The 15,212-nt window shown below is 42.1% G+C and overlaps 1 protein-coding gene across 3 annotated transcripts in view; it reads right to left on the bottom strand.

Moving 5' to 3' along the window:
- Positions 1-15,212, bottom strand: part of LRP1B (LDL receptor related protein 1B) — a 4,835,697-nt gene that overhangs the window by 2,634,316 nt on the left and 2,186,169 nt on the right. For all 3 annotated transcript variants that reach the window (XM_069616528.1, XM_069616527.1, XM_069616526.1), the window contains exon 9: positions 3,478-3,649. In XM_069616528.1, coding sequence (XP_069472629.1) covers positions 3,478-3,649 — 172 coding nt within the window. The remainder of the gene's footprint in view (positions 1-3,477; positions 3,650-15,212) is intronic.

The raw sequence follows: 15,212 nt of genomic DNA, 5'->3' as shown, positions 1-15,212 counted from the left end.
CTTCCTTGATTGGGGGAACTGGGTTGTGAGTCAGAGTGATGAGGTAGGTTTATGGTCAGAGGATCCTCCTCTTGTCAAATTGTACAAAAAATCTATTTCTGATCCAAATACATATTTATCTATGTACCATTTTTCTAATATTATACGTCTAGTTAACATATTTTCTGTAGCACCAAACCATCCGATCCCTGTCTTTGTAAGACGTCGTGTCCACTTATGACAGAATGATGCCCTTTTCATCCAGATCACGACCTCTAAACCTTTCCAGATTTTACACAAATTTGCACCAGGGATATGGGTTTCAGATGATAAAGTGTCAGATTTTTAACATGCATACATTTGGAGTAACAACCCTTTTTTAGCTACTATCCCCAAGAACATACCACAGGGTCCTAACACCTCTTAAAATGTGCACAGAAAAATCACAAGAATGATGATGTTATTTATATAATGTTTACAAGTCCGCACTATGGATTTTATATCTTTTTAAAATCATGCTCTGGCCCCAAAGGGGTGTGGTTTTCCAAAGCACATGGTGGAATTTCTGGTTTATCCACTTCGCCCAAGCTCAGCTTGCTCTCACAGGCACTGCCCCTCCCACTTCTCCTTCCAAGAGGAAGCCATTTACGACCCCCCTAATATAACATTTGCCTGAGCGAGGGACAGTGCTTTGTTTAGTTTCCTGTAGTCCCCAGGTGCCACTCCCCTAATTCAATCAGAGAGGCGTCATCTCCTTTTGGCAGGGGCAGCAGGATGCAGTCAGGCCTGGGAACACAGCTGCTGATCGACTTCAAATCCTGTCGGGGGTAGTTGTCAGGCAGAATCCAGTCTCATTAAGCCAGGCTTCAGCTAAATGTCACTTTTGTTCCCAGTTTTTCTTCATTCAAATCAAACTCACAATTTTTGCACATGCAGCTAGAATGCTGATTCTAAGTTCAAAACTATGACATTTAACAGTTGCAAACTATGTGACACTCAAAAGTAGGTCACTCATTTAATATAAACATTTTGATTTTAGTGGTTTTAAATCCAATTTCAGTTAAGATGCTGACATCCACAGCTCAGCCAGTTTTGTTATAAACATTGTTTTGGGCTCTTCATCTTCCAGATTTTGTATGCACAGAAAACGTCATTCTGCCAGATGTCTGCTGGTGTTCATTGAGATTTTGTTAAACAACAAAGTTAAAAGCAATCTAAAAATGCTGAGACCCCCCTGTAATTTTACCCCCTCTTGACAAAATCCCACCAAACTTGGCAAAACCATTCTAATGGGAGTCTATACTCGTTTTGCCAACGTTTGTGCTGTTTTGTCAAATGGCACTAAATGTATAAGCCTTTCAAATATTTTGTGACCCCCCAACTCTAAGTTTGCTTCCTCATGGGAAAACAACAGCAAACTGTGCAGAACTATTCAGGGTCAGGTCTAAAATGATAATGAAAAATGCCATGCAGTTTCATTGAGTGTAGAACAAGTTATAAACCATACTAAAACTGCTTTTCACTGACCCTGTAATGCAGAAACATGCATGGATGTCCCCGAACTTCTGAGATGTTTGCCATAATCACAGGAATACCCCTGAACACCTGAACTGTTTGCAGACTTCATAGAATAGGAAAAAAACACCTGATTTTGGGCTTTTATGGCCCTATCCCATCCTAATAAACCCTCACCTCCCCAGAGATTGTTTCATTAGTTTGACAAGTGAAATATTGTGTTTTTTAATATGATTTTACTGCGATGTCTGTGGACTATGGACACAGTTCAGGAATCCAACATGTCGACAGTTTCAAATGTTTTGATGCACCTCACATTTGTTATTGACCAATCAGTGGGTGCATAATATGTCTGCGAACAACATGCTGCTCCTTGATTGGTCCACAGGCGTCTGCGGACTCCGAATCAGCAAATGAGTCCGTAGACCAGAGACAGATATCACTAATTCGTTTTTATCTACTTCTTACCCATTTTTAAAAAATGACTGGATGGATGTACACCAAATTTACAAAAGCACTATTTCGGGACCAAGCCTCCGCTCCTAGTGCAAATTTGTAAAAATGCCATCCAGTGGTTTGGGCTGCAAGCACAAGCAACATTTTTCTTTCATTACATTTATGAGGATTTCCACACATTTTGGGACCCCCCCTATAAATCCCCCCCCGGACAAAACCGCACCAAACCCCACAGAATAATTCTGAGGGGGGCATATAAAGTACTTTATAAATCAATCAATCAATCAATCAATATTGTTCTTGCAGAGATTGGTGAGGATTCGTCCAGGAAGGGCAAAGTTATAAGCCATCCAAAAAGTGCTGTTCCTGTGAGTTGAGCAACTTAACCATAACCACACCATTTACATTTGTGACATCATCTTTGAAGTCCTGGGTGTTAGTGTTAGCTGTGCACAGTGGTGGTGCAAGTTATGGTTGATTAGCTTACCATAACAGGCACATTTCTTGTGGTTTTTGGTTTTACTTGTAACCACTTGTCCCTTTAACACCTTTTTTCACTGAATTGTATGGGTTTTTATTAGTGCAATTGGACCATAACATCCATTTAACAAAGTGTTTTAACTGAATAGATAGATCTGCATGTATATCAAGGAACTTGTGGTATTAGGGATTTACGGTCCTGTGTGACTGTACACATATGTCTCTCTTCCACCAATGCCATTTAATAAAAAAAAAAAAAAAAACTTGCTAATCCAGTCAAGCTAAACGATCTGGTCTGGTATGCTCTTAGGAATCGTTTTCACTATTGTTAATTCAACCTCTACATGATTTGAACCATTCTAGCAGATTTGACCAACGTTTTGCATAGGTCTGAATAGGATTTTAGATTGTCTACCAATCGTAAAGCTACTGCTTCTTTTATTATTAGCCAAAATGCATCTCACTGGCTGTAGCTTTGCAAGGAAAACATGCATTGGCTCATGACATGTCAGGTGTACGATTAGTTCATCTTCACATGAGAATAATGTGACTTATATAATCAAAAATGTTATCTTCCAAGAGTATGCATCTAACTGCCCTTTTGAGGTTTGGTCTATGGCCCCTATGATATTTCACCATTGAGTGTGCTAGTTAGGGCTGATGGGATTTGTCATCCAAACCATCAACAGTGCCGATGGTTGCCGACCACAGGACAAGAATATAAACATATTTGCATTTTAACAACGACAAAAACCAGGGAGAAATGGAAAGCACCTTGCTTAAGTTAATAATAATAATAATAACAATAATAATAATAATAATAATAATAATAATAATAATAATAATAATAATAAACATTGAAAAAAATCTTGGATTTAAGAAAACTTGTGTATCCCCTATTTTCCAAAACTAGCTTCTCTTTAGTCGTGCTGCAGGCACAAACCACACAGATACAAGGTGTGCACTCTACACGCAGCCTTCATCAGCAAACTATTGCTAGTCAGTATTAAAATGAATATACACCGTGGTCATGGAACAGTTTCTCACCTGTTGGCTGAGTTCGCTTATGATAGATATGAATCCCTCTGGCATTTTCCAATCTTAATAGTGGAAGAACATCTTTGTGATTAAACCTGTCTATTCTGAGGACCATGAAGTTATCCATGTTGGTTGCATATACATAATTTTCAAACACTGATAAACCAAATAGATGTCTTACCTAAAATTGAAATGTAAACAAAAACAAAACATATTAAATTAGTTTCATTTAGACGCAATATATTTAATTGTAACTGTAAACAATTTAACACACGCGCCGGATCAATATTAAATACAACGTGGTACATGGCATACAAATTAAATACAGCAATGCTTAAAACAATTTCCAAACATCTATCCAAACAAACGAGGACTTTCACTCGAAGTCGATTTCATTGCATATTAATTATATGTCAGATCATACTGTGTTCCCCATGTCTGTCTTCCCCTTGTTCCCCCCTCCCTGCCTCGTCGTGCCTTGAAACACTTGTGTATAGGCGCGTTACAAATGCCATATCATATCATATCATATCATACCATAACATCCAGACTGTTCAGAGTAATGGCAACATTGTTCAGTGCTATCTTTAAGTAACCTAGACTCGGATAGGTTCGATTGCAACTGAGAAATGATACTGATTGACATGTTGTACCCATGTCAGAGGCCTTTACTTTGTTATTGTCAGAGAACTGGGCTTAGTGAATGTTCTTATAATGCCGAGGTGCAATGGCATGCCCAGGATAAAGGGAAACTGGTTTTGGATGCATACACACAATTCCACCATCTTGTACAGCAAACCCCACACACTTCACCACACTGCAACAACAAACAGCAGTTGCATCAACAGAACACACGGACTCACATTGGTCCAATATTCACACTCAAGCTCAGAGAACAGTGAAAACCGAACTGAAGCTGCCAACAGACCATCACTTTTCTCACTTTGCTACTCTCTCTTCAACCGACTACCTCCCTCCCCCGCCTTCTTGTTTGCAGAGCCACCTGAGCACCTGGGGACCAATTTCATTTGTGACGGTGCGCAGTACAAATACCTTTAAAATTAACATTAAAACACACATGGGTATTCATGTTAAAATAGTGGATGCCATCACAATCAATATAGATATGACAATAACAACACACATGACCATATTACAGCCATGCAACATCATTTAAAGTGGTCTTTATTATCACACACCTTCTATTTCGGTGGCCTGTGAGAAATGAGTGGAGTGGTCGGTTGTAACAGAGTTAGTGTAGATTGCACATCAAAGTCCTGGGTTGCTAATACATACACGCGGCACTCGCCGATCTGATTCTAAGTGGCTTGTGATGGCAGCACTTTGGTGTATGTTTCATCTGCTATTGGGAGCCCGAGATAATCCAACGGCACTCAGAACTGTGAGACCATTTCAGCCATTGGCATGGGGTGTTTGATATAACTACAGATGTAAGTGATGCAATAGTTCCATTAAGCGTGCATTTTGTTGACAGATCATGGCTGTGTGAGTAGTGTTAGGACAGGTGATGGAGATGTGAGTCCGTTACTGAGGGAGGAGCAGTGACTCGTTTAGCGAGTGCTCCTATTCGAGGGGTTTCAAGGCTAATATGAACCTTTTTAATGTCAATCTGTTGTGCAAGTAACACAGCAGTTGTGTTTACTTGTTGTCCAGAAGGACGAAGAGTGCTGCCATCCTTACTATTGCTGGCTCCATTCAATGGAGAAATATTGTAGCAGTCTAGAGAGTAGTAGGCATGTCTAACTTCATGCAGACAGCTACCACCGATTGATTGTGCAACTGGAAGGGAACGCCCTGATGGGAATGTGACAGGGGCAAACCGTTGCAAGCTCTTGATTGTACCGCTGTTGAGGGCCTCAAGCTTTTACCGTTCGGTTGCTACACATTACCATGGCGACATATTGCAAGCAAATCCTGCCAATCTCTTCAACACCAGCTCAAAGAGACAATTGGTCCAGTGGACACTAAAACGTTCTGCTTTCCCTTATTTTGTCTTTGCTTTTCCAACCTTCTCCTGTGTTGTAGCTGTTCTCATCTCCTGCCCGGATCTATCACGTGGCAGAATGGAGCTGTGCCCACTGCTGCAATGCTTCTGTATTGACGCCAAACAAGTGCACACTTGCTTCTCTGCAGGACACCCAGTAGTCCTTGTGAAATCAGTACCTCATAATGTTAACACAAGTGTATGCGGCATAGGACTCAAGATATACACACTAGAGAGGTTAGCCCACAATTCCCGAGGAGCACACAGCACATTGATGCGCAATGCCGTAGGTATATGGACTCCTTTTAAGAATATCCCTGTAAATGTTAGATAGCACCTTTCCAAAGTGACTCGTTGCTGTCTGACCGTCCTGGCAAAATCGTTTTTAAAGCATAGAAAGGTCATGCACAGTCTTTTGGCAATATGACATAGCAAGGTTAATCAAATCATTTTTCAATTTCCCTGTGCTTTTTCTGCAGCATTCTAAGAATATAAGCATTGTATTACTTTATCTGAAACCTCGGCCGATGAAACGTCAACACAGGTCTTTATATTCGGTTGCATTATATACTATTTTATTTATACTATATTTACCGAAGATGAAAGATTAATATTTTGCAGGCAGGTCAGTGTGACAATTATGTTGGCTACAAACCACATCAATGATGTGTATACGATCCATGCAACATTTAAATTACAGCATATATACTTTATACAAAAAAACATGTAGATTGTCTAACATATATATTGCTTTGCAAATTTCTATTTAGCCAGTAGATTGTTAAACATTCTCTGATGCATGCAATGATGGCAAGGAAATCTCCTTTCATCATTTGAATGAGACAGCAAATCTGATGCTAAAAGTTATGCAAGAACATCTACCCTCTGCTAATTTCAAGAAAACTATTGTATTCTGAGTCCTGAATCTTGCTGGGCTTCATCAGCATTTCAAGAATTTGGAGCGGAACGTGCCTGGGGCAAGTGGAGTGGGGTGTTCCCCTGAACATTTGCCATCTATTTGTCTGTGATGTTTCAAGCTCAGACTTGTGTAAGCAATAGACCCCTCAAAGGAGGGCAGGCTGATGCTGTGCCCAACAGCGCCACATACTATTCTCCACTGTCCTACTGTGTCCTGGCAGGATTCCACGCCATTCTGTCATGGCAATTTATTTTTCCATGTGCAGAATTTTTAACTGGAAATAGAAGTAACATTGGGCTGCCAGGTTGAGCAAGTGGAAGGGCGGTAGATGACATGGGGTGCTTTTTGGATATTCAGAGGGGTTAAGCTGTACCTGTAATGGTTTAGAAGTTGGAGACTGACCCACAGGTGGCATATTTTTGATTGTAAACTTGTATTTAATACAAATAAAAGGAGAATACCCTATCTGGCCATATTACTAATAGGGCCCTGCCTCAACAAAATATTAAGGGCTATGTCAGGATGTCCATCAAAAACAAGTAGTATATTCGGTTGCATTATATACTATTTTATTTATACTATATTTACCGAAGATGAAAGATTAATATTTTGCAGGCAGGTCAGTGTGACAATTATGTTGGCTACAAACCACATCAATGATGTGTATACGATCCATGCAACATTTAAATTACAGCATATATACTTTATACAAAAAAACATGTAGATTGTCTAACATATATATTGCTTTGCAAATTTCTATTTAGCCAGTAGATTGTTAAACATTCTCTGATGCATGCAATGATGGCAAGGAAATCTCCTTTCATCATTTGAATGAGACAGCAAATCTGATGCTAAAAGTTATGCAAGAACATCTACCCTCTGCTAATTTCAAGAAAACTATTGTATTCTGAGTCCTGAATCTTGCTGGGCTTCATCAGCATTTCAAGAATTTGGAGCGGAACGTGCCTGGGGCAAGTGGAGTGGGGTGTTCCCCTGAACATTTGCCATCTATTTGTCTGTGATGTTTCAAGCTCAGACTTGTGTAAGCAATAGACCCCTCAAAGGAGGGCAGGCTGATGCTGTGCCCAACAGCGCCACATACTATTCTCCACTGTCCTACTGTGTCCTGGCAGGATTCCACGCCATTCTGTCATGGCAATTTATTTTTCCATGTGCAGAATTTTTAACTGGAAATAGAAGTAACATTGGGCTGCCAGGTTGAGCAAGTGGAAGGGCGGTAGATGACATGGGGTGCTTTTTGGATATTCAGAGGGGTTAAGCTGTACCTGTAATGGTTTAGAAGTTGGAGACTGACCCACAGGTGGCATATTTTTGATTGTAAACTTGTATTTAATACAAATAAAAGGAGAATACCCTATCTGGCCATATTACTAATAGGGCCCTGCCTCAACAAAATATTAAGGGCTATGTCAGGATGTCCATCAAAAACAAGTAGTCCACTGCTCCTTCCCTTACACTCTAAATTAAACTAAGTAAAGGGGTGATCTTCTTGTCCAGAAGAATGTCTCCCTTCATCTGGACGATAGACCAAGGTTCACCTTTGTGTGATGTAAACAGGAAATATTCTTCAAAAAGGTCAAAACCACAATTCTAAAAAATATTTCTTGACTTGGCACTCCAACGACACACATGGAAAAAGTAAGTCTTGTATCTCCACAGTGTTAGGGGGATGACGCCCTTTCCCCCTAAACTTCCTCAGGTTTCTTAGTACATTTCATAGTGCCAGGATGGATGACTTCCTTCTCCCGGCATTTTACCATGAAGTTTACAATGCAAGGGGGAAATGCTTCCCCTGGTCTTTCCTGGGCGTCTCACAATGCCAAGGAAATTACTCCTTTTGCTTGGCTTCTCAGTCAACGTTCACAAACATTGGGATGGGATCACATCCCTTTAGCTGGCCTTTCTCCAACTCTTCACAAGGCCAATAGAATGACTCCCATCTCTGGGCTTCTTTCACACTGTCCATCAAAACCATTGGGAATGGCTCCCTTCCCCTGGCCCTTCTCAGGCTTTTCACAATGCCAAGAGTATTACACCCTTCTCTTGACTTATTTCACAATGTTCATCAACACCAGGGGGAATTAGTCCATTCCCCTGGCCTTTCTTCTCAGGATTTATTTGGGTGTAAAGCCTAATCCACTGACTTGTGTCGGGCAGACCTGGTTTAACCACCTGTCAGGCACTGCCATAAGGTAGATGCACCTTGCAGGAAGTCTCTTTCCATTATCCGGGCTTCCCCTATCACTATCCTACCAAGTATAGGCTTTTTCCCACTTCTTCCTCTTTCTTCTCTTCGTGTCGCAGACCCTCTTAAATGTGCACCAAAAGATTCTTTTCTTCTCTCCATAAACTCTTAAGTATTTTCTCTTATGATGGGTGTGTGTCCAGACTCGCCCTTATTGCTTGGTTTTGCTCATAGACTTAGTTCACTCTACTGTGGCTCAAATGTGTATCATAGTTCCTTTCCCCCTGTCAGGGACCCATATGCTATATTCTCAGCTTCCCTCTCACCCCTCTGGACTTTCCATCACCTCCTCGGGGCTCCCACACCTTCCTGGCATCCTGGATACATTTTCTCATGGTTTCCGGTGGTTGTGTGTCTCTTTTAGTGACTGCGGTCAGCTGCAGAGATTCCCCAACCATCAAGGTCCTTCTTTGGTCTGCAGTTGCTCCACAGTGATAATTCTTCTTCAGGTACCGGGTCTCTTCCTTCCCGTGCTTCCCAGTTCTCTGGGATGCCGGGAGATTCCCTTTCCTGGCTTGCAGAGTGGTCCTTCTGCACTGGACTGGCTCCAGACCTTCTTACTCCCACCTCGGCATCCCGGTCTGCCTTATTCCTCTTTCCTGGGCTGGACTGGCTCTCACGGTTCCTCCAGAGGGGGCTCAACGACAACGTGGGTACTTTCTCAGATTTTATACTTGTGCATTGTCCATATAGACTTGGATGCTTAGTGGGGTTCCGCAGGAGGATGTTTTTTGGTTCTGCACATCTTCTTCGTCTCACTACAAGTATGATCACTCCTTATTTGGTTGGCTAGACTCCTCCTTGTCCCAGTTTTCCAATAAGTTATAGTCAATTGTTAGCTACTCATCCTCATCTCAGTGGTTGTGATCGGGTCTGGATTATCTACTTTACATAGATTCATGGACGTGCGGGGGACTAGTGTACTTTGTTCAGAGAATGAGGATGAAGTAGTGTTGGATGTGTCGTGATGATACTGCATTCCCTCTTGATGTTCATCCCTAGTCCCATAGTGGGGATCCCTCCCCATGAGATTCACCCGCTGACTACCACCCCCACGGGGACTATCAGGAAGCGGCCTCACCTCTTTGGCCTCATGGGAAGGGACTCCCCCTAGGGAAGAAGGGAAGACATCTGATGATTCGAAACATCCCCAATGAAATGGCCTGTCAATATTTGCAAGAAAACACTGTGTACATCTACTTATGTTAATAACTTCCATTCAGAATAATGCACGTATAAATTATCTCTTCGGTATAACTAACAGAGATAACATCAAATATAATGAGTCCAGAGATAATTTAAAGAATGAGTGGGAGATCCCTTCTTTTAAAGGCAAACATTTGGGTGCCCAATACCTGTCCTTGTAATGAGTGACCCTTGCCTTCTCACATCAAACCCACAGTCCCTTGTGCTTCAGGAAGTAGAGGGGATAGGAAGGAAAAATGGAGGCAGAGAAACAAGTTGGAGGAACCTTTCTCCAAATGTAAGTGGCTCCCTCTGTCTATACTAACTCCACCCACTTCTCAATAGGATCAAACATACTTTTGGTATGCAACACCATTTTGTGAGGCTACTGATTTTGGTAATCAATGTGCACTTCTTGATCTGAGAATTTCTTCCTTTGGAGTGGTTGTGTCTCTGGGGATGGTGCTACCAACCCTCACAAAGGAACAAAGAGAGTTATATTGCAGGGCAACAGTCTTGATCAGGGCGTTAAAGACAGCCTGACTGCTGGGAACACACCTACTCCTCCCATGATTAAGCTTGGATTACAGGGCTAAAATATGTGATACTAATTTGGTGTTATTGTCATATCTATGAGAAATATCATCCACTATTAACTTACTCAGGTATGGTTTATACCTAAACTGTATGTTCGACCAGCACAGTAGACTCAAGTTTATGGGGTTTTGGAACAGAGCTGCATGTCCTAAATATAGCCGCTGCACTGCAGAGATTTGACTGTCACTACATCTGTCAAATTGGCACCTGTGACCTCTGAACCTGTTCTGTTGAACTGGATAGCAGGCACTGCAAATGAGACTACAGATGCAGTCCTGCACTGGTGTAAACTATGCTTTTTGCATGAAGCTCATGAAAAGGGGAATCTGATTAGGAGATTACCCCTTTCTGAGATGGCTTTTACACTGTTGCCAGGTGGCAATTCCCACAGCGGGCACTAAGATGAAGAAATGGAGGAGGGTACAGGACCATCATAGGGGTCCTGACTAGAAACATGATACGAGCATGATATAGGAACAGGATATTGGAGGAAGTGCTAGGTTTTAGAGTGAAGGTGTGAGGGACATCTGCAAGTGGTCCTTCAGAAAGGAGGTTAGGTAGGGGGCTTTAAATAGGGATAAAGTGAGAGTAGGGCAGAGATAGAGAGGAAGAACAGTCCAGACTTCGGGAGCACGTAGAGGAAGAGAGGAGAAATGGGAGTGATCACAAGGGGGACAAGAGGTGACAACGAGGGGAGCCAATAATGATCGTAAAGAGCGAGGGGCAGAGTAGGGAGTAAGATGGGCTGATAGGTATGGTGCAGTAAGTCTGTATATAGTTTTGAAGATGATGAGAATGAGTTTATACTTTGCCCTCTGTCACATAGATAACCAGTCTAACTGACAACAGACTGCAGAGGTGGAGATGTAACAGGAAAGATTGAAGAGTTTATGGACAGCAAAGCTGAGGACTTTGTCAAGATGTGAAAAATCATGGTTGGAAAGGCCATATACTTGACTGGTACAGTAATATGGCACTGGCAAGTATGGAAGAGAAGATTAGGTGCTTAGAAGTATTGAAGGGAATATGTTTAATTTTTCTGATGTTGAGAAGATTACATCTGCCCACAGTGGCAGACTTGTAGATGAAGAGAGAACATTTGAGAGATGGGCTGAAGAAGACAAGTAGGTTACGAGCGGAAGCTGAATAAGGAATGTAGTCAAGGGAGAAGAATAGAAGAGGGGGAGAGGAAGAGATAGTCTGATTTGATGGGAAGTACAGAATGCTACTCTTAGTGTAGTTGAGCATGAGCGAGTGAGATGCCAGCCAGTATTTGATGGGGGAGAGACAGACATTTTGGACTGTAGCTCATCAGATAAGTGGGGAAAGGTGAAGAAGAGCTGAGTATCATCAGTGAACAGTTGATAGGAGAAGCCATAAAAGGAGATCATGGTGCAAAGAGCAGAGGTGTATAGAATTAAGAGAAGTTGACTCAAGACTGACCCTTGGGGATAACCAATAGTAAGATGGGTGAGTGTGGAGGTAAGACTGTTCCAGGACACTTGGACGTGACTGGGGGTGAGATATGAAAGAAATCCAGCCAGGGCCTTGTCGCTGATGCCTAGGATAGATGAAAGTGTATGAAGGAGGTGTGTCTGGAGAGAAAGAGAGAATGCCAGTGTCTGTGTGATGGTCCTGAAAGCTCACCAGAAGGGTGCAGCAGGACACAGTCAATGGCCCAGTCAATGGCCCAGTCAAGCTGTCAGGATGAATGAGCAATTCCTTGATCTGCTGATGCAGAGCCCAGCTGGAGTTCCTTAAGCGACCCTGCTGAGGGAGCAGATTCTCAGCCAGATGACAAGTACCCCATATGAGAAGTTGCATAAGCGACTCCATTGAGATCGAACTGTGCAAATGAGGGAGCATAGCCTTGACTGCTCACCACGGAGAGCAGTTGAATATTTGCATAAGTAGCTCTGTGATGAGACAAGATCTGACCCAACCACATGCCCCTCCTGAGGATCACTGCTCGAGATAATCAGTAATGCAGTGGACTAATGGAAGAGGAAGGTGGGTGAAATGAGAGAAAGAAGACACCCTAGAGTGGGTAGAAGCACAGAGAACCCCTGAGTGGGTAGTGAGAAAGAAAAGCACCCCGTAGTGGGAAGTGTAAAAGAAATCCATAGTCAAGAGAAATGGAGATAAACCCAGAGTGTGGGGGGGGGGGGTGATAAAGAGAAATTTCCCAGAGTGGGAATTGTGAAAGAGGACCACACCAGAATGGAGAGAAACAAAGAATCATATGACAGGGAATAAGGAACACAGTTGAGACTGAGAAGAAGAAAAGCACCAGAGCACCAGGATGGGGAGAGACTGAGAAACCCTCTGAGTAATAGGATGACACACTGACAGACTCAAGAGGGCTAAATGGGAAAAGTATCAGTGGAACTGGAAAGAGAAAGATATTTGAAGCTGGGATGGCTAGACAGCTATCCACCCCACTGAGTATGATCTTCTCTGAACTGGAACTTTTGGAAAAGGACTTCCCTAAAACTGGACCTGATTAGGCGTCATAAGCCGGCAGCCATCCCTCCCAACAAAAAGTTGCCCAAAGTCTTCTGTTGTTTGTGAATTGTGAAGATAGAGAAAGTGCTTAGGTTAGAGTAAGATTTTGCATTAAGGACTAATGGCCCTCATTACAAGTCCGGCGCTGGACCATGGTGCTATTAGCACCATGGTCCATGCCGGACTCCGGCATGGTGGATGGCGGTATTACCGCCCCATTCCAAGGTGAGTGGGGCGGTAATTCCCCATTCCCCATTCACCATTTGCCCTTCCCCATTCCATTCCCTAAAACTGGACCTGATTAGGCGTCATAAGCCGGCAGCCATCCCTCCCAACAAAAAGTTGCCCAAAGTCTTCTGTTGTTTGTGAATTGTGAAGATAGAGAAAGTGCTTAGGTTAGAGTAAGATTTCGCATTAAGGACTAATGGCCCTCATTATAAGTCCGGCGCTGGACCATGGTGCTATTAGCACCATGGTCCATGCCGGACTCCGGCATGGTGGATGGCGGTATTACCGCCCCATTCCAAGGTGAGTGGGGCGGTAATTCCCCATTCACCATTTGCCCTTCCCCATTCCCATTTTTGCCCCATAGGGCATAATGGGAATGGGGAAAGGCGCTTAGTACGGTGCCGCAAATTGCGGCACCGTACTTAGCACCAAGGTCACTTTGCGGCATGAGTTTTAACGCCTGCAAAAAGCAGGCGTTAAAACCCGGGACCTCTTAATAAGGCGTTAAGGGTTAACGGCACCAACGGCGCCGTTAAACCCTTAACCCCTGACTTGTAATGAGGGCCACTGTATTGTTTTGACATCCTGACAAACATCATCGTCACTTTCCTTTAAAGAATAGGGCTTGACTTTAGGGAAATATTGTTTTTTCTTTGGTTACGAGAGAATAAAGAACTGTGAAACCAATGTTTGGTAGTCCGAGTCCTGTTTCTAATTTACAACAACATGCTTGAAAAATAGTGGTAAAATGGAATTAACAGAATTGCCACCGATTCACCTTCACTTTCCCCCATTTTTGGATTCTGAAATCAGAAGTGATGTTGCGTTTACACATCCAGCATATAGTTGCAGGTGAACACTTTATTTTACCTTCTAGAATCATTGGATTAACCACATCAGATGTACAGATTTTGTTAAATCCAACAAAATTCCCATTACATCCTATACACTTCAAAATAGGGATTCACACCACCTCACAACCACTCATAATCCCACACTAAATCTGTAGGGCTGAGAGATGATAATTGTAAATGATGGGTTTGGTAAATGAGTATGTTGGTGCTTACAGCAGAATTGCTGCTAGACTAGTGATGAAGACGCACAATTTCAAACTGAATTTGATACAAAATAATCCTTTGGCTATCAGAATTCATAGATAATGTGAAGACATTCCAAACTCCACTTTCCAGGGAGGTTTAAAGACAGATGTATTAAATTCTGAAACCGATAGTCAAACCTCTGACCCCTATCTGAGAAAGACTGATATGCCACTTTGGGTCCTGAATCCCTGACCGTACTTGTCAAAAGAGGGAGAAGGAGAAATGTGGCCAACAAACAGACAGTAACTATAGTTCTGGTCCACTTCACAACCCTTAATAATAAAGTGTTATAAATATATTTTATGACTAGGCATCTTCTTTTTATCATTATTTCCAACATTACACATCCCACTTCGACTGCCCATATGGCTTCTCACCCTGCTCCGCTACTTGAGCTATCCTTTTAGAGGGAGACATTTCTTTAATGAACTTTAATTTAAGTTCATTTTGTGTGTAACATACCTTAATTTGTATCTCTCCACCTCTGTCCACCTTCCCATCCAACACTATTGGTAGATTTCCATTGTCCTCACAACCAAACTCGCTTTAACATGCATGTGAACTATCTCAATAATGATTGAGACAGTAGCAGATGCTGGAACACATACTTACTTGTTTTAACACTTAAGAGAAACACAATATTTGAAAATGTGATTGACTTTTAAAGTGTAGTCCTCACAAACCACAATTCATATCAATGTATGCAGTCAGAGGTATTATGCAGAGGAACTTCAAAATCTAAACAAAATGGCAGTACCAAGGCAACATATGTGACTTACCACCAATTTAAACTTCCTATCTATAAAAACTGCCAGAAAGACTGCATTTTATACTTCTATTACTTGGAATAAAATTGCCAACGAATGGTGCTAAATGGAATTCATTGGAATGTATGTATGTTTACTAGAATTAAAATAAAATTATGTGTCAATAAAATCA

Source organism: Ambystoma mexicanum, chromosome 9 (assembly GCF_040938575.1).
Source record: "Ambystoma mexicanum isolate Mex_15411 chromosome 9, UKY_AmexF1_1, whole genome shotgun sequence".
Lineage (NCBI taxonomy): Eukaryota > Metazoa > Chordata > Amphibia > Caudata > Ambystomatidae > Ambystoma > Ambystoma mexicanum.
This window is presented reverse-complemented; position numbering and strand designations above follow the sequence as displayed.